General features: G+C 42.6%; 1 protein-coding gene across 1 annotated transcript in view; it reads right to left on the bottom strand.

The window, feature by feature from the left end:
• The window catches only part of mmp24 (matrix metallopeptidase 24), a 239,811-nt gene that overhangs the window by 8,415 nt on the left and 211,023 nt on the right, over positions 1 to 20,373 (bottom strand). The window contains exons 8-9 of the mRNA XM_034165909.1: positions 15,231 to 15,369; positions 2,243 to 2,509 (exon numbers count right to left, since the gene is read on the bottom strand). Of these exons, the coding sequence (XP_034021800.1) occupies positions 2,243 to 2,509; positions 15,231 to 15,369 (406 nt within the window). The remainder of the gene's footprint in view (positions 1 to 2,242; positions 2,510 to 15,230; positions 15,370 to 20,373) is intronic.

Below are 20,373 nucleotides of genomic sequence, written 5' to 3'. Positions count from 1 at the left end.
ACACGGACCATTAACTCTTTACTTATGTCTAGTTGATATTTTCCACTGCAAGACCAATGTCTAGTTAAAATACTTGTCTTTAGTGATTAAAATTGTTCGACAAGACTGGGGATTTTTTAAAATTTGCACCTTAAAATAATGAGATTAGAATGACCCGCGCTGTGCCGCTCACCGTCACACCCACACATAGAGATGTATACACACACCACTGACTTCATGAATGAAACTCGGTCAATAAAGGATAATTGTGTAAAAATATAATATGTATATAAATGTACTGCAATGGTTTTAGGAGCTGCGCTGCACTGAACAGCAGCTGCAGCAGGATGCCTCAGCTCAGTAGCTGGAACAGCGCAGATCCGTGTAACTTTCAACACTAATATTTGGGAATGTGTGTGTGTGTCAGAGTAAGTTTAATACTTTCCTGACATAATTTAATGTAATTTAATTTTACTGGCTCAATATCCAGGTCAAAATGGCATTTTTTAACACGTATTTTGCGAGCATTTTTCTGAGTGTGTCCAGTCGCGGCTCTCCATTGAAAATGCATTAACATCCGGGTACTTCATCAATATTTTGACTGGTTAGGAGACGTCGTTTCGCTGTTCATGAAGGGACCTTTTCGTTTCAAAGAAAAAAATATATATATACAGATAACAGGGTTCTAGCAAGGATAAAATTTTAGCGTAGTGGTAATGTCGAGGGAGCGAAGCGACCGGGGTGGGGGGATGCGGAAGGGGGGAAGCTTTTGAAAATTCAAGTTAAAAATTGGCCATTCTAGGGGTACCCAAAGGGGAAAAGCCAGGTACGACAGCCCAAGTCCCTTCATCATGTCCAGAAGGCTGGGGAAGTTTGTTGAGTGGGCAATCTCATTCTGGGTTACCAGTACATGGCCCTCAGTGAGGCAGTCGGAGTCCGTGGACATTTTTAAGTCAAGACTTAAAACCTATTTTTATTCTCTTTCTTATGAGTAGTTTTTATTTTGTTATGTTTTATTCTTTTACTTCTGTTTTTAATTAGGTATTTGAATTTTTTATTTTTATTTATTTATTTTAATTTATACTTATATTTATACCTGTAATCTGAATACGTCTTTTTTCTGTAACTGTAGCGGAATACAGTTACCTTTTTTTGTATCCTAATTACGTAACGCCGTTACATGTATTCCGCTACTCCTCAAGCCTGTTGGTATGAGGTCACAGACTTTTCTTGAACTTGAACTTTTCTTGACTTTTCTTGAAAAGGAACGGAGGGCAGAGTTTACATAGAAATAAACTGACAGGTGTTATGATGTAAGCCGACAACGAGCTTCCCCTCATTGAAAGACCAGCAGCTGCCACTGGTCCAAACTATACCTTTTTAAAATCTTTATGATCAGACAAATAGCATGGTATAGTTTTTAATATGGCTGGAACATTTTCAAATTTTGGCCCCTGTATAATCCTGCACTGACCCCTATCTGGTTATTGCTGCCACCCTGGGACAGTCACTGAGGCTGGATTCTAAGTGTTGTTTAGTTCCCTGAAATGGAACTGAAAACCTGCTTGCCCCATCGACTCCTGAATGCACCCAGACACACAGGGACAAGACCTGATAAGATCTTAATGATACCAACACCAATCAATTCTTATCGGTCTGATTCTTTACTGATACCTTTATTGATTCATGATCAATTTTCTGTGTGTGTTGGGGGGGCTGCTGGCAGTTGACCTATCAGCACAGCTGTTTTATTATCACACGGTCTGGACAAAGAACATCTATAACACATCAACGTGTTAAATAAATCCCAGTGTTCCTCAAGGATCACAAGTTGCTGCTGAGTCAGGGTGCAAAGCTTTCATGACAAACGTTACTGCACGGTGACGCGTTCTACCTCCAGATGATTTAACAGACAGAAAAAAATGCACAGCTTGACAAAAGAAGGGGAAAAAAAGGCGAAAGGGGACTGTTTGGAAGTTCAGCGTTTATTCCGTCACCTCCAAACTTCCAACAGGATGTTTGCCCGTCAAACACGAGGGCGACACCCAAGCGCCTGTGTCACAGCTCCTCATCTCACTCACACACACACACACACACACACACACACACACACACACACACACACACACACACACACACACACACACACACACACACACACACACACACACACACACATCAGCAATATTCAAAGAGATCGTCCCCTTAGAACAATTACTTCCATACACTGTCACGCGACACAATAAATTCATGGCACACTTACATCCCTCCCTGCTGATGAAGGCCCCCTGAGGTCCCTCTGGGATTCCCTTCCACACAGTGATGGGTTTGGGGTATCCTGGATCCGCCGTGCGCTTTTCCTCATTGTAGCGCCAGTACTGGTCCCCTTTGAAGAAGTACGTCTTGCCGACTGGTTCCCAGCGGAGCGCCGTGTTGATGCCGTCTTTGGGGAGGCAGCTGCCCAGCTCCATCAGGCTGTGAGGGTAACCCGGCTCGGCCGTGACCTCCTTAAACACCCAGTACTTATCACCTGCAGGAAGAGGCAAACGGCTTCAATGGACACATGGGCAATTCTCAACTTCTGTTTTAAAGTGTTGCAGGGTTTACACTGTGAAACTTTTCAACAACCTATACTGTATTTTCCGGAGTATAAGCTGAGGTTTTATTTTTATTTTTTACTAGTTTGAGAGGTCCTGTGACATATACAGAAACACACACTCACACACATTTAATAATAATGATGATCACTACTAATATACGGCTTTCCTAGCAATCAAAGCACTAAGCAAAATAAATTCAAATAATAAAAGAATTAAAAAAGAAAACAGTAAAAATGTTAGACTTATATGCCAGAAAATACTGTATGAAATTTGCAGCTGCATCAATTCCCTTAATTAAATTTTTTTTGATGAATGGTACCATGTCCATCCATCCATCTATCCATTTTCTTCCGCTTTATCCAGAGTCGGGTCGCGGGGGCAGCAGCTCAAGCAAAGCCGCCCAGACCTCCCGATCCACACACACCTCCACCAGCTCCTCCGGGGGAACCCCGAGGTGTTCCCAGGCCAGCCGAGAGACGTAGTCCCTCCAGCGTGTCCTGGGTCTTTTCCCGGGGCCTCCTCCCGATGGGACGTGCCCGGACAACCTCTCCAGCGAGGCGTCCAGGGGGCATCCAGAAAAGATGCCCGACGTGGAGGAGCAGCAGCTCGACTCCAAGCTCCTCCCAAGTGACCGAGCTCCTCACCCTATCAAAATGGTAAATGGTAAATGGACTGCATTTATATAGCACTTTTCCATCTGCATCAGACACTCAAAGCGCTTTACAATTATGCCTCACATTCACCCCGATGTCAGGGTGCTGCCATACAAGGTGCTCACTACACACCGGGAGCAATAGGGGATTAAAGGCCTTGCCCAAGGGCCCTTAGTGATTTTCCAGTCAGGTGGGGATTTGAACCCATGATCTTATGGACTCAAGCCCAACACCTTAACCACTAGACCATCACCTCCCCTATCTATATCTCTAAAGGAGTGCCCAGAGGAGTTTTTGCCTCTGCGACCACACGGGCTGCAGCACGCGTGGCCTGCCAGTAACTGTCAGCTGCCTCCGGGGTCCCACTTACCAACAAAGACAAGTAGGACTCCTTCTTCACCTTGACAGCATCCCTTACTTCCAGCGTCCACCACTGGGTTCGGGGATTGCCGCCGCGACAGGCACCAGAGACCATGTGATCACAGCTATGATCGGCCGCATTGGCAATGGAGGTGAAGAACATGGTCCACTCGGACCCCATGTCTCCAACCTCCCCCAGGATCTGGGAGAAGCTCTCCTGGAAGTGGGAGTTGATGACCTCGCTGACACAGGGTTCTGCCAGTCATTCCCAGCAGACCCTTATGATATGTTTGGGCCTGCTAGGTCTGACCGGCTTCCTCCCCTCCCAGCAGATCCAACTCACCACCAGGTGGTGATTGGTCGACAGCTCAGCACCTCTCTTCACCCGAGTGTCCGAGACACGTGGCCGAAGGTCAGATGATACGACTACAAAGTCGATCACTGACCTCCGGCTCAGGGTGTCCTGGTGCCACGTGCACTTATGGACACCCATGTGCTCGAACATGGTGTTCGTGATGGACAGTTTGTCCATCACGGAAATGCAAATGTTCTCAGATCGGGGAAGCCTCCCTGATCTGAACCCGAGTGGTGTTCAGTTGTTGGACGTCTGTTCCTCATGTCAGGATTCAGAATATATATAGTTTTTAGGGCTACATATTATAGTTTGGGAGTTTATCACACGTGGTACAACACTGTATGGTTTTACATAAATGGCTATTTTGGGGGTAATTTTCAGTTCAACTTTTAAAAAAATGGCACCAGTTTGTTCCCCATTCAAAAGGAGTTTATTGTCATATGCACATAGGAACATGTTCCCTGCACAATGAAATGTGTTTACTGCATATTACCCATTCTAATTGCCAGTTAGGAGCAGAGGTTGCCTTTTTGGCGCCCGGGGACCAGCTCCAGATGTACATCCCTGCCCTAGGTCACGAGCAGGGCTGAGCAAACCTTGACCGGCCTCATGACAAACAAACACCAACACACACATAACACACACAACACACATAAGCCGGCCTGGTACATGAACACATATAAAAGCACACACAAGGGAAGAATTGGGAAAAGAAAAACCTCCATTGCTGCTCCATTGTGTGTTGAACTCACACAGCAGCACTGGAGAAAAAAACCCATAGCACAGGAAAACAGTAAACAAATCACAGCAGACAACAGATGACAGCTGAGACTTGAATGTGTCCAGTGTTCAGACAGACAGCCCTTGGCGCCATCGATAGGCCTTATCTGTCCATCCTGGGGGGGGATCCCAGTCCTGAATCAGTCCACCAGAGTCTCAAGGTCCCACAGTCAACATCTCACGATTGGGAGGAGGGAGAAGACAAAGAGGCGGGGGAGACGAGGAGCGAGGCATCAGGAGTGTTCCTCGGGGGGAGGATTTTATCCCAGTGGCCTTGAAGTGCAGCTGGTGTTTGGAAACCAAATAGATATCCAGATTAACAGATGCCTGAAAGATTCCACCATGTGAAACTTCAGTGTGGCTCCCAAATACATCTGAATAGAGGAGAGGAGATGTGGTCATTACTGACGATCAAAGCGGTTTTCCAGTGCAGCCATTCTCCCCGAGATGGATTCCAACGTGCCGACTGAGCTGACACTACCCTTCCAATCAAATCAATCATGTGGGGCAGCCTGGACGGGCCAATTAATGCCTCCTCCACCTTCTTAATTTTCCGGTAAACCAGTGCTATGGCCGCTCCACACAGCAGAAACCCGGTCACCACAGTTCCAAATAAGTAAACATCTTCAACGTCCTCCACAGACAATGTGTACAGGCACATGACTTGTCACCTCCGCCAGCTGTCCATCACGTAACCCGCCACATGTGTCCCGGCAGGACAGGTCAGGTCCTCCGCTCCCGAGTGTCTTTTAGAAAAAATAGTGTCAATTGCGTTCAGAGACCACTTGATCAGATCCATTTTGCCGTTTTCCAGAGGAGCAGGGCTGGCAGCCTCACAGACAAACACGCTACAGTAGCAGGAAAGTTGGGGAGGGAGGAGGAAAGAAAAATGCAACCGTCCCGACCGAGAGCAAGAAGGCAAAAAATAAATAAATAAATAAATAAATAAATAAATAAATATATATATATATATATATATATATATATATATTTATATATATATACACACACACACACACACACACACACACACACACACACACACACACACACACACACACACACACACACACACACACACACACACACACTCTGATTACAAGCAAACAGATCACAGGTGAGGATGGTTATCTCAGACAGCTCTTTGGTCTTGGATAGGTTGGAGTGTGATTGATTGAGTGTGTTAACAGGTGTCTTTTATACAGGTAACAAGTTCAAACAGGTGCAATTAATACAGGTAAAGAGTGCAGAATAGGAGGGCTTCTTAAAAAAAACTAACAGGTCTGTGAATGATAGAATTCTTGCTGGTTGGTAGGTGATCAAATAGTTATTTCATGCAATAAAATGCATAGTATCCATCCATCCATTTTCTTCAGCTTATCCTACATTGGGTCGCGGGGGCAGCAGCTCAAGCAAAGCCGCCCAGACCTCCCGATCCACACACACCTCCCCCAGCTCCTCCGAGGGAACCCCGAGGCGTTCCCAAGCCAGCTGAGAGACGTAGTCCCTCCAGCATGATCTGGGTCTTCCCCGGGCCTCCTCCCGATGGGACGTGCCCGGAACACCTCTCCGAGGCGTCAAGGTGGCATCTGGAAAAGATGCCCGAGCCACCTCAGCTGGCTCCTTTCGACAGAGGAGCAGCGGCTCGACTCCAAGCTCCTCCCGAGTGACAGAGCTCCTCACCCTATCTCTAAGGGAGTGCTCAGTCACCCTGCGGAGGAAACTCATCTCGGCCGGTTGTACTCGCGATCAGTGGTGGGCACACTTCCGATAATCCGATAACAGATAATTATCGAAGATAATGTTTTCATTATCGGATTATCTTTTTAGATAAATTTAAAAACCATCATCGGAGTAATTATCTTCCGATGAATTACCGTCCAATAACTTTTACACCGATAACGTACTAAACTAAGCTGAAGAGTGAAAAACATTTTTAAAACTGTTAAAGCTGTTGAGACCTACCTGTTAAAAGTTTCCTAATAGGCATGTTGTTCTATCCTCTGTAAGCAAAGAACTGGTGACCAAAAAAAAAGTCATTTCCTTTAACACCATACTAATATAATCGCAATGTCACCAAGGCATACATGTTTAACTTATGGTTCAAATTTTAACCACTCATTTTAGACAAGTTATTTAAAATTACTGTCATGTCTGAAGTTTATAAAGTGAAAATATCAGACATATGTTTTTGTTTTAAAGTAATGTGCTAATTTTTAAGGTTTTGTGAGCACATGCTGTGCCAGGCAGCAATGCATTATGGGTAGCATAAGGTAATCTCAGATGTTCACGACAGGACAAATGCATTTCAGACACTCTGTTCAGGGTCCACAGATAACAGCATTAACCTCTAGTGCCTAAAACTCTCGTGAGTATATTCTCTGGGTTTATAGACGTTAGTGTATTTGCGTTTGTTAAATTCCACGCATCTTAAATGTAGCAGACACGGATTATCTGGAATTTTGTTTGACATTTTTTCAAGGCCGCTACTGCCATCTACTGGCCAGGAGTGTTCATGGCAGTATTAAACATCTGGGTTATTAAACGTCAAAGATATATGTTATATTTTAACTTTGTACAAATGACAGAATTGATATTAATGGAGTTATTCTATCAGTATTTTCAAAAAAACATAAGTTAGTATGACTTTATTTTTCAAGACCTCTGCCTGACTGTGTTGAAATTGATAGGGAGCTGGCCTTATGGCTGCTCTAAGTGTGCCTCTGTTGTGTGAGCGCTGTTGTAAACAAGAGCTTCCAGCAGGGGCAGAATGTTGAAAGAAAAATGATTATGATTAGTAAAGAGTTGATTTCGTGGGTGCTCTCAGGATTTGACTGTGCTGCTTCCTACAGGAGGCAGCATGGTCAAACATTCTTGCTTATTCTTTAGGTCTTTTACCGCTTTTGATGCTTTCAAAAGCAATCGTGTTAAAAATCAATTTCAGCTCTTTAGTAACTGCAAATGTCCCATAGACAACACCGGAATTTATCGGTTATCGGTTATCTGTAACTTCCGATACATTTTTGGGTGGTTTATCTTTATCAAAGATAACTTTTCAGTTATCTTATTATCTGTTATCAAAGTTAATTTTTTGGTTATCTGTGCCCACCACTGCTCGCGATCTTGTTCTTTCGGTCATGAGCCAAATCCCATGACCATAGGTGTGGGTCGGAACGTAGATCGATCGGTAAATCGAGAGCTTTGCCCCCCTGCTCAGCTCTCTCTTCACCACGACAGTCCGATACAGCGACTGCATCACTGCAGATGCTGCACTGATCCGTCTATCGATCTCACGCTCCATCCGTCCCTCACTTGTGAACAAGACCCCAAGATACTTAAACTCCTCCACCTGAGGCAAGGACACCCCACCGACCTGAAGAGGGCAAGGCACCTTTTTCCAGTCGAGAACCATGGCCTCAGATTTGTAGGTGCTGATCTTCATCCCGGACGATTCACACTCGGCTGCAAACCGCCCCAGTGCACACTGAAGGTCCTGGTTTGACAAAGCCAACAGGACCACATCATCCGCAAACAGCAGGGATGAGATTCTGTGGTTCCCAAACCAGACCCCCTCTACACCCTGGCTGCACCTAGAAATTCTGTCCATAAAGGTAATGAACAGAACCAGTGACTATGGGCAGCCCTGGCGGAGGCCAACGTGCACTGGAAACAGGTTTGACTTACTACCGGCAATGTGAACCAAGCTCCTGCTACAGTCGTACAGGGACTGGATAGCCCTTAGCAAAGGACCCTGGACCCCGTACTCCCGGAGCACCCCCCACAGGGCGCCTCGAGGGACACGGTCAAACGCCTTCTCCAGATCCACAAAGCACATGTGGACTGGTTGGCCGAACTCCCATGAACCCTCGAGCACCCGATGCAGAGTGTAGAGCTGGTCCAGTGTGCCACGACCAGGACGAAAATCACACTGCTCCTCCTGAATCCGAGGTTCGACTGTAGGATTCTCCTCTCCAGCACCCTGGAATAGACCTTACCGGGGAGGCTGAGGAGTGTGATCCCCCTGTAGTTGGAACACACCCTCCGGCCCAGAGGGACCACCACCCCGGTCTGCCAATCCAGGGGTACTGTCCCCGACCGCCACGCGATGTTGTAGAGACGTGTCAACCGGTACAGTCCCACAACATCCAGAGATTTAAGGTACTCAGGACAGATTTCGTCCACCCCAGGAGCCTTGCCAACAAGGAGCTTTCTAACTACCTCGGTGACTTCGGCCTGGGTGATGGACGAGTCCGCCTCTGAGTCCCCCGTCTCTGCTTCCTCTTTGGAGGACGTGACGATGGGATTGAAGAGATCCTCGAAGTATTCCTTCCACCGCCCAACAACGTCCCCAGTCAGGGTCAACAGCTCCCCGCCCACACTATAGACAGTGTTGGCGGAGAGCTGCTTCCGCCTCCTGAGGCGTCGAACGGTTTGCCAGAATTTCTTTGAGGCCGACCGATAATCCTCCTCCATGGCCTCTCCGAACTCCTCCCAGACCCTAGTTTTTGCCTCTGCGACCACACAGGCTGCAGCACGCTTGGCCTGCCGGTATCAATCAAAAAGTTGATTGATTGATTGATTGACCTGTCAGCTGCCTCCGGGGTCCCACCTGCCAACAACGACAAGTAGGACTCCTTCTCCTAATTATTTAAAAATTATACAATGTGATTTTCTGAACTTTATTTATTTTTTTAGATTCTGTCTCTCACAGTTGATGTGTACCTACGATAAAAATTACGGACCTCAACATTCTTTGTAGGTGGGAAAACTTGCCAAACTGACAGTGGATCAAATACTTATTTGCCTCACTGAATATGTATATTGTACACACACACACACACACACATATGGGCTATATACACGTGATTCAAATCCATCAGGTTTTTGAAAAAAATAAAAAGGTCGGATACTTTTCTAACAGAACTCGTATATATGTATATATATATATATATATATATATATATATATTTGGAGCGCCTTGGGGCAACTGTTTGTTGTGATTTGGCGCTATATAAGAAAAAAGTTGATTGATTGATTGATATATATATATATATGTGTGAGTGTGTGTGTATTGTGTAGGTCTTAGATAAAGGTTAAGGGATCTCTGCGGCCTTTAATTGGACTAAGCTTTTGAAGATGAGTGAGTGATTGTGAGGTTAGAGGATATGTGTGGAAAAAATGTGAGCAAATCCTTTAAACCACCCAATTTGTTAATCGAACTCAAAAAACTATAAAGCAAGAACAGAATTACCATCATAAACCTAAATCATTATACAATCACATTAGCTTTTATTGCAAGAGTGGGAAAAAATGTTATGTTGCATAACTGTGAGTTCAGTAATGACTGCTTCATAGCGTCGCTAAACATCTGATACTTATCACTGGAAAGACACATGCAAGCAAACATTGAATACAGTTGGTTAATTCACACAGTTACTCTATAAACGCTCTTGCAGCCGATTACATTAGAAATAATGGGTGCAAACAAAGATTTACAGAAGAGTCTAAATCTTGATGTGGCTTTCTTCAGAGACTTTTATAGGTTTCGAGCAGGCACATAAAATAGTTTGATGCAATAAACAATAAGCACATATCAGTGGGAAGATCATTAAAGAAAATTGTGGCCTTTAGCCGACAGTTTTATTCTTAAAATGGATTCAAAAAAACAGAAATACACATATCACTACTGTTTCCAGCTTGAGGCAAAATTGAAGTTATCCTACAACCTCAACACAGTGAACTACACACAATGCCCCTGGTACTGTTCATATATGATAAAGTTCATTTCTTTTATATTTTGTATAATACAAGGATATTATGATCATTTGCATTCTTCTATAGTTTTAAATTAAATAGCTACACTGATTTTTGACTGATTTGTAGTACTGCTCAATTTTTCACAAAAGTGACAAAATTTCCTTTATTACGAATTACCTTTAATAATATGGTATATTGCAACATTAGCGCTAATTTATCTCGGGGGGGGGGGGGGGGGGGTGTGTGTGTTATGTATAGTAAGTTCACTCCATGAGACCTTCCAGATGACTTAGGAGGAAGAGCATGTCATTATACATCCACACTAGTAGGTGGCACCAAGTACCTGTGAGTGTGCCCCTCAAGACTACTATATGGCTATTTTGACATGTGCATAAATAAATTGCTGTTGTGCCCCTATTCAACTGTTAAGCTCTGATGTAATGCATCACATGATAAATCTGTTTCTGGGTCCAAACAATAAAATGTCGACAATTGTAGTGGAACCTCAACATACAAGTTTTTTGAAGCTGTCGCTCGGTCCATATTTTTGTTTGGAATACGAGTGGAAATCTGAGTTACAGGTCGCGCTTCAGATAGAAGAAGGGGAGAAGCTTCTAGTGCAGACCTTAAGGCAGCGGATTTTGCTGCACTTGTTGCAAAAGAAGGTTATGTCCTGCAACAAGTGTTATGTCCTGTAACAAGTGTAAAGTGTGTATGATCCTTTTAAGGATCTACAGTTTAAGTTTAGTTTGTGTTTACAGTGTGCGCAAACCTCCGTCCCTCCCTTCTCCACCTCCACCTCCGTTAACCACATTCGCCTGTTTCTAAGGTAAGAACACTTCATAAAACTTTTTTCTTTTACTTTATATATTTTATTATGCACAGGTAAAATATACGTCTGTTAATAAATTTTTTTTTTTTTTCCATAATTTAGAGTGATGTGGGGATGTTTTACAAGGCTGGAACGAATTAAAATTATTTTAGTTATTTTCAATGGGGGAAATTCGTTTGAAATATGAGCAGACTGGCAGATTCACGGAACAAATTAAACTCGTAAATCAAGGTTCCACTGTACTACTAAAATGTAATTTTTTTATGCTTTTCATCACGTTAATAAGAGACTGCATCCATGAGACCCTGAAAACTTGCTAAAACAAATATTCCAAATGATCCATGTCGGCTACGTTTACTCTGCGTGGAATTTAATAAACGCAAACCAAATTTCAGACATCTTATATATATATTACTCTGGAACAAAGAGGACAAACAGTGTTGTAAAGGACAATAAACAGGATGTTAAGAGCAAACTTCACTTTCCCCCAAACGACATGAACAGGAAGCGATCGCAGCTCACAGCAACTCCCATTGAAAGTAACGCAGAAATAACCTGAGCTTCTGGCATTTTTACATAAAACAAATGCAATAACAACTTCTAAAAACCAGTTAATATATCAAGGAGCGTTTTAGGCACAATATACAAAGACTTTTATGTTGCGATGTTAATGCTGTTGTCCGTGTGCAATGGTTTAAGTGCAGCCTGATCAGAGCGTCTCAGTGCAGTTCTCAATGTTAATGACTGCGCGCCTTTTTTTGTTTGGACCCGGAAGTTGAAAATCACGATGCGTTACATCACACTTAACAAACGGATAATTTTATTTCAACATTGGACCCACATTGTTCTATCTTCGCTGCTCAAACTCCAACAAGAGATAATTTATCTTAGGCAAAGGCTATTCACCCAACCGTTGGGCAGATAAGTCATACATTGAACATTACACGCCCAACCCTTGGGCAGATTAATATAATGTCTTACCTTATTCGCCCAACTGTTGGGCAGATAAGTCATACATTGAATATTACACGCACAACCATTGGGCAGATAAATATGATGTCTTACCTTATTCGCCCAACCGTGATCGTGTATTCGACACGTTTTGTGCTTCTATACTATGTGTTTTACACCACTTTTAAGGCTCTATTGCAGCATATGTTTGACACATTTAACGGCTTGTCTTATATTCAGACCAATACAGCAGCTTGCTTGTCATATATGTTTTAAATAAAAGTATGTCCTGCAAAAAAAAAAGGTGTTCCAAAAACACATGAGTTTTAGTTAGTTAGTTTTGCAGTTAAGTTCAAATAAGACCACGTACTGTAGTACAATACATTTCTTTAAAGTGATTTTGCTATTATTCAAGAAGGAACTAAGCTAGCCAGGCCAACCAGCCTAGCACAACTGATGCATGGCTCACCAAATGGGCTGTTAGCTAACTAACCAGCACATAACTTGGTTGTAGCTACAACAAAAAACAACTTCAAACAGCTACTGGTATCCTCTGAAATAGTGTTCACTTGTTAATGCAAAGCTGAAATATTGTTGGGCATATTTGAAATTAGTTTTTTTTTCCACTATATTATTTTTTTGCTCCACGCTAACAACATGATAGCAACAGAAACTCATTACACCACCAAGTTCGCAGTGCTGCTCATTTGTGCAAATCACATTGCTGTTTCCCAGCGTGACTGCTAACCATTTCTGCAGACGGTCTGTGACCGCGTGTCTGAATGTGTCATTGTGCATCTGTGTGTGTCGACGGGTGCACCGTGTCCCCGAGTGTCGCTGTGTTTGTGTTTTGCTGAGAACTCAGAGATAGAGAGAAAAAAGTTATTAATATCTGTTCCTGGCCAGCTGAGATAGCAGGACGCGGCGTCAGACAAATGTGTGTGTCACTGTGTGTGTGTGTGTGTGTGTGTGTGTGTGAGTGTCTGACTTTACAGTCAGCAGACTGGGGATGACGGAGGTTTCACAAATTCTATTACTGTAGACTGGGGGCTCCCTGCTGCCTTGCCATTCTCTATTTCACACTTTATTAAATATATTTTTAGGAGCAGGAGGGAATGCGGAGAGCAGGACAGATTGTAATAAGGCTGGAGCCAGATGGCAGAACCTGATTTCAGCACCTCTCCATGAATCTGTAGAGTTTTTTGTCCTATGAGGGGGGGAAAAATGGCTGAATTTGCAGCAGCTTTACAATAATTGATGTGCTTGTAAATTTTTTTTTAAAATTGCAAATGTTGACATAAAGTGATAATTATAAGCCAAATATGTGACAGCTTGTTCATGAGATAGTTTCACTCCTATAGGCGGTGCCACCAGTTACAACATTATCGACTCAAACATTAACTGTTGCTCGTGATGGGAGACCAACTTTGGATTTCCAGAAAAAAAAAAAAAAAAAATTCACATTACATCCCGTGGCGGCTCCAGATTTTTTTCTTGGTGGTTTCTTTCCCCTTATACATATTGCATGCCACATACATGCACGTACAGACCCTACATGTATTGTGTATTTATTTTGCAAACTCACTCTCACTCACTCATCTTCAACCACTTACTCCAATTAAGGGTCGCGGGGTGCTGGAGCCTGTCCCAGCAGTCATAGAGTGTAAGGCAGGGTACACACTGGACAGGATGCCAGTGTGTCGCAGGGCCACATATAAACAGACAAACACATTCATACCTGCACACACACCTGTGGACAATTTAAAGTTTCCAATCCACCTAACCTGCATGTCTTTGGATGTAGGAGGAAGCCGGAGCACCCGGAGAGACCCACATAAACACGGGGACAACACGCAAGCTCCACAAAGGCCACAAGTGGGAATCAAACCCATGACCTTCTGGCTGTGAGGCAACAGTGCCAACCACTAAGCCACTGTGCTGCCTTTATTGCAAACTGTTTTTCTTTTTAATTTCACTTTTGATACTCTGTGTGCTTCTTACCCTGTGTGCTGCTATACAATACTGCAGGAACCTCAATTTCTCTGAGGGAGTCTTCCCAATGGATCAGTAAAGTTCTATCTAATCTAATCTAATCTACGATGACTGCAGCCCTGAAGTTTAAAGTTCAAAAACAGCACAATGGTTGTTCGTTAACTTGTTTGATTTTGTTTCAACACCAGAGAGCGCAAATGCAATATTTGTTAACATCTGTTTGAAAATACTTATTGCCGTTATGATAGACTCCGAGACCTCCACAGGAGTCGGGTGGAACAGACACACATGCCTTTTCAATTGTGACCACTAGATGGTACCGTATTGTCAACAACTTTCTCCTCAAACATCTCCCTACTTGTGCAAGAACAATCGACAAACACATTTGAATCCAGACACTCTTTTTTGTGGGTGAAGTTAAAAAGAGGAGCTGGTCAATTCAGACTGCCATAATCTGGCACAGTTTGTGATCTCTACCTTCTGATATGAACTCCGAAAACATGTTTTGAAACATTTCAAAGCAGTGTTTGGAGCTCGTCTCAACTAATGTGCAGTGCTGACGAGTTTTGACACCATTTCCAGTCCTGCGTTCTATCTACTCCTTAATTCTGGTTTTACCTTTTCAGTTCTGTTGTATATTTCATCCCATATTGTCACAAAACAGTGGGCATCACGTTTCTCCCTGCAGTTGCTTGTTTGCTGGGAAGCAATGCAGACTACCTGTGAATTCATCCACTGCATACACAAACACATCCACGGTATACTACACAGGCAAAACAAAGATGCTCTTTCAACAGATTTGACACATAAAACTTCACCAGCTGCAACAGTGTCCTTATCATATATTCCTCTAATGTGGTAAGTTTCAAGATCATTTTGTGTTACTGTCTACACAAGCTGACTGGGATGCAGACATGTTTTTGAATACTACAAAAAAGGTGTGGACCACATCCCAGGATGTCCCTTCATACCTTTGAAGAAGACAAATTTTCCGTCAGATCTCTCATATGCAGCGTCAATCCGAGGCGGCAGGCCCTTCCAGAACTGATCGATCTGCATTGGGTAGCCCTCCTGCACCTTGTTGTTCCGCAGACGCCAAAACCATCGGTCCTGGATGATGAGTCATGAGACAGAAAAGCTTCAGAAGTGGGGAACAGCTTTAATAAATACTGTCACCGTATTTTAAATCATGCTTCTCACTCATGAAGAATGGACATCTAATGTCCAGCATGACAGGAGGTCTTCCTCTGTTCAAAAGCTGGGGACAAAGTCAAAATGGTCTTGCACCACTCATATCTGAACCCCGTTGAAGTTAGTCTGACACAGGCTCCGAGAATCCAGTAAAATTTGCTGTTGATTGATGAGGATTGTAGATCATTTTTTATAAACTTTCAGTGACATTTCTGGAAAGTGTGTTTAATTTCTCAAAACCTAACCCGTAAACCATAACAAGGATTAGATAAGGATCCCGATCTGTTGCAGTGAAATGAATATTAAAAAATAAAGATTATTCCAGGTGCTGCGAATACCAGCACAAAATTCCACAATTCTTTGGCCTTGGTTTCAGAAGCTAAGAGCAGCCATCAATGAATACATTGTTTTCTCAAAATAATTACATATTTTTCTCTCATTATCTCAATCAAATAAAACTTTGTTTTTCTGAGATAACAGAAGATATTTTCCTGATATTTTGAGAGATTAAACTGCATTTCCAGAGATAATGGATAATCTTCTCGTAATCTCAACAAAACTGGGATTTCCTGGGATAACATCTCAGGAAAATAAAAGTTTGGTTCACCAAAATAATGGAATGTTTTTCTTGTTCTTTTGGCTGCTCCCGTTAGGGGTCAGTCGTTTCCATTTCCCCCTGTCCTCTGTATCTTCCTCTGTCCCACCAGTCACCTGCATGTCCTCCCTCACCACATCCAAAAACCTCGTCTCTGGCCTCCCTCTCCTCCTCCTGCCTGGTGGTTCCATCCTCAGCATCTTTCTCTGTATATACCCTGGGTCCCCCCTCTGCACATGTCCAAACCATCTCAATCTTACCTCTCTGACTTTGGCTCCAAACCGTCTCACCTGTGCTGTCCTTCTGATATGTTTATTCCTAATCCTGTCCATTCTCGTCACTCCCAAAGAGAATCATAACATCTTCAGCTCTGCCTCTTGTCTTTTTGTAAGTCCCACTGTGTCTAAGCCGTACAACATAGCTGGTCTCACTACTGTCTTGTAAACTTTCCCCTTCACTCTTCACTCTCTTCATTCTTCTTCACAAATCACTCCTGCCACCTTTCTCCACCCACTCCACCCTGTCTGCACTCTCTTCTTCACCTCTCTACCACACTCTCCCTAACTTTGGACAGTTGACCCCAAGTATTTAAACTCATCTACTTCATGGGTTAAAGCAATAAATTTTCATGTGACTGAAATTTTTCCTGGCAAAAATCAATGCCAGCAATTCCCTAAAATGTGGCATAGTGGGCGCATACACTTTTTTCTCAATAAATACAATAAACCCATTATACAGTATACAAATCTATTCTAAATAGCCTCTAAGGAGAGAGAGACAAAGCATAAAAAGAATGCAAAACCTACACATAAAGGTACATAAAAGGGTGGTGGAGGCAGGGTGTAGTTTTGATTCTGGGGGGTCTGGGGGTGCTCCCCCAGAACATTTTTAAAAGAGCAAGTCAAATTTTGTGTATTCTCGTGAATTTTAATGGGTATGAAGCCCTCTGAAACAAAGAAAACTCACTTCAAACTGTGAAGTAAAAACACAGTATTGATTATGGGGGGTCTGGGGGATCTCCCCCAGAAATTTTTTTAAAAGAGCAAGTCAAATTTTGTATATTCTGGTGAATTTTAATGGGTATGAAGACCTCTGAAACAAAGAGAACTCAAATCAAACTGTCAAGTAAAAACACATTATTCTAAATAGGTAGGAACACAATTAACAAAGAACACCAAAAGTGCATATAATGCATATGTTTCTGTAACACTTTTAAAGTCAGTGAAAAGGAAGGGTAATTCTTTGTCCTCTGTAGTATTTTGATCTGTTCTAATCCGGTAAATGCGCCAAAAGGGTGCTGTGTCGCTGGCTGTACAGTCAATAAAACACAAAATTAGGGCCTAAAGCAATTGACTCTGTTGTTCTGCTGTGACCAAAGTAACACTGTGACCCGTTTTGAAAATGCATGCGCACTGAGAAACTCGAAACTGGCTTATTCACATTTAATAGGTAAAATGCTCTCACTGATAAAACAAACGTAGCGTACCACAAGTTAAACTTCATCAAAGCCATTTAAAGCTATCAATCATGACTAGGGATGGGTATTGATAAGCTTTTTTTTCGATATCGATACCACTATCGATTCCGCTTATCGATCCAATTCCTTACCGATACCTCTTGTGAATTTTCTGTCTACTAAAAGTAGGCTTTACAGGTTTTATACAACCCCAATTCTAATGAAGTTGGGATGTTGTGTAAAATGTAAATAAAAACAGAATAATAACAGAAAAACAGAACAATACTCAATAAATGTATGGGAACTGAGGACACTCATGATTGGGTATAAAAGGAGCATGATCCTAAAAGGCTCAGTGTTCATAAGCAAAGATGGGATGAGGATCACCACTTTGTGAACAACTGCATGAAAAAGTAGTCCAACAGTTTAAGAACATTGTTTCTCAGCGTTCAATTGCAAGGAATTTAGGGATTCCATCATCTACAGTCCATAATATAATCAGAAAATTCAGAGAATCTGGAGAACTTTCTACAAGTAAGTGGCAAGGCCGAAAACCAACACTGAATGCCCGTGACCTTCAATCCCTGAGGCGGCACTGCTTTAAAAACCAACATCATTATGTAAAGGATCTTACTGCGTGGGCTCAGAACACTTCAAAAAACCATTGTCAGTCTCTACATCAACAAGTGCAAGTTAAAACTCTACTATGCAAAGTGAAAGCCATACATCAACAACATCCAGAAAACGCCGCCGCCTTCTCTGTGCCCGAGCTCATTTGAAATGGACAGACACAAAGTGGAAAAGTGTGCTGTGGTCTGATGAATCCACATTTCAGGTTGTTTTTGGAAATCATGGATGTTGTGTCCTCTGGACAAAAGAGGAAAAAGACCATCCGGATTGTTACCAGTGCAAATTTCAATAGCCAGCATCTGTGATGGTATTGGGGTGTGTCAGTGCCCATGGCATGGGGAACTTACACATCTGTGATGGCACCATCAATGCTGAAAGGTACATCCAGGTTTTGGAGAAACACATGCTGCCATCCAAGCAACATCTTTTTCAGGGACGTCCCTGCTTATTTCAGCAAGACAATACCAACCCACATTCTGCACGTGTTACAACAGCGTGGCTTCATAGTAAAAGAGTGCGGGTACCAGACTGGCCTGTCTACAGTCCAGACCTGTCGCCTATTGAAAATGTGTGGCACATAATGAAGCGCAAAATACAACAACAGAAACCCCGGACTGTTGAACAACTGAAGTCGTACATCAAGCAAAAATGGGAAAGAATTCCACCTATAAAGATTCAACAATTACTATGCTCAGTTTCCAAATGCTTATTGAGTGTTGTTAGAAGGAAAGGTGATGTAACACCTGTAAACATACCACTGTCCCAGCTTTTTTGAAACGTGTTGCAGGCATCCATTTCAAAATGAGCAAATATTTGCACAAAAACAATGAAGTTTATTAGTTTGAACATTAAATAGCTTGTCTTTGTGGTGTATTCAATTGAATATAGGTTGAAGAGGATTTGCAAATCGTATTCTGTTTTTGTTTACATTTTACACAACGTCCCAACTTCACTGGAATTGGGGTTGTATGTCAACAACATTTTATTGAGTCTTAAAGCAAATAAATGTGAAATTCGTCACTGGATTCTTAAACTCTGGACATAATAAACTCTACATGGTAGATCCTTGATCTCTGGACATAAATAGAAATAAACAAAATCTGTAGTTTTTGTCAAAAGCATTTCCTTTCAGACATTATTAACATGATGTTTTCCCATACATCTGAGCTGAGCTCTTGCAGCTGGCTGTGCTGCACATCAGGATGTAATTCATAAAGATGCAGGACGTCTCATTTTGGGAGGAAAAAAACATTTTAGTTGATTGTGCCTGTATTACAGCGTTTGGAAAGAGGTGTCATTTTATTTTAAGTGGCAATTCGTTTTGAAGTTATTAATTCCAACCAGACTCTGTCTCGGCACACAGCCGCGCAGCATTTAGAGCTGTACCAACGGAACCGAGGACGATTCTCGTTTCTTGACTGCAACAAGACAAGAGTCCTAGTTAATGACTTTAATCCATACAAAAGTCACTCATGATTGACATTTTAATGGCTTTGAGAGGGGTTAAGAAACGGACTTGCTGCTTCTGAAGAGCAGCGAATCAAAGAACCACAGAGCCAGCGGATCGAAGCACTGCTTCACTGGTTCACGCTTCAGAGTCGTGCTGCAGAAGCGGTTGATTACAGACCCACTGCAGGGTCTGTAATCAATGTAGAGACATCATCATTTTCCCGACAATCACCCTCAAAAACAACGGCTGCTTTGAAGGACTGATAAGGGAATTGTTAAGCAAAAAGGCTATTGATGTTGGTGGATCGAATGAATTCTTAACGATATTCGAAAAGAACCGATTCTCGATATGCAACCCTAATCGTGACTCACCTTTTTGTGGATTAAAGTCGCTAATCGTTATCGTTAATCGACGTATCGTTATCTTTGGCTGCTTTCAGTGATGCCTGTATTTGGTTAGACTCTTTCTCTCCGATTGTTCTGTCTGAGTTATTTTCATTAGTTACTTCATCCAAACCATCAACATGTTTATTAGACCCCATTCCTACCAGGCTGCTCAAGGAAGCCCTACCATTATTTAATGCTTCGATCTTAAATATGATCAATCTATCTTTGTTAGTTGGCTATGTACCACAGGCTTTTAAGGTGGCAGTAATTAAACCATTACTTAAAAAGCCATCACTTGACCCAGCTATCTTAGCTAATTATAGGCCAATCTCCAACCTTCCTTTTCTCTCAAAAATTCTTGAAAGGGTAGTTGTAAAACAGCTAACTGATCATCTGCAGAGGAATG

This window comes from Thalassophryne amazonica, chromosome 3, assembly GCF_902500255.1.
Source record: "Thalassophryne amazonica chromosome 3, fThaAma1.1, whole genome shotgun sequence".
In the NCBI taxonomy this organism is placed as follows: Eukaryota; Metazoa; Chordata; class Actinopteri; order Batrachoidiformes; family Batrachoididae; genus Thalassophryne; species Thalassophryne amazonica.
Note: the sequence above shows the minus strand (reverse complement) of the source record. Positions and strands in the feature narration are given on the sequence as shown.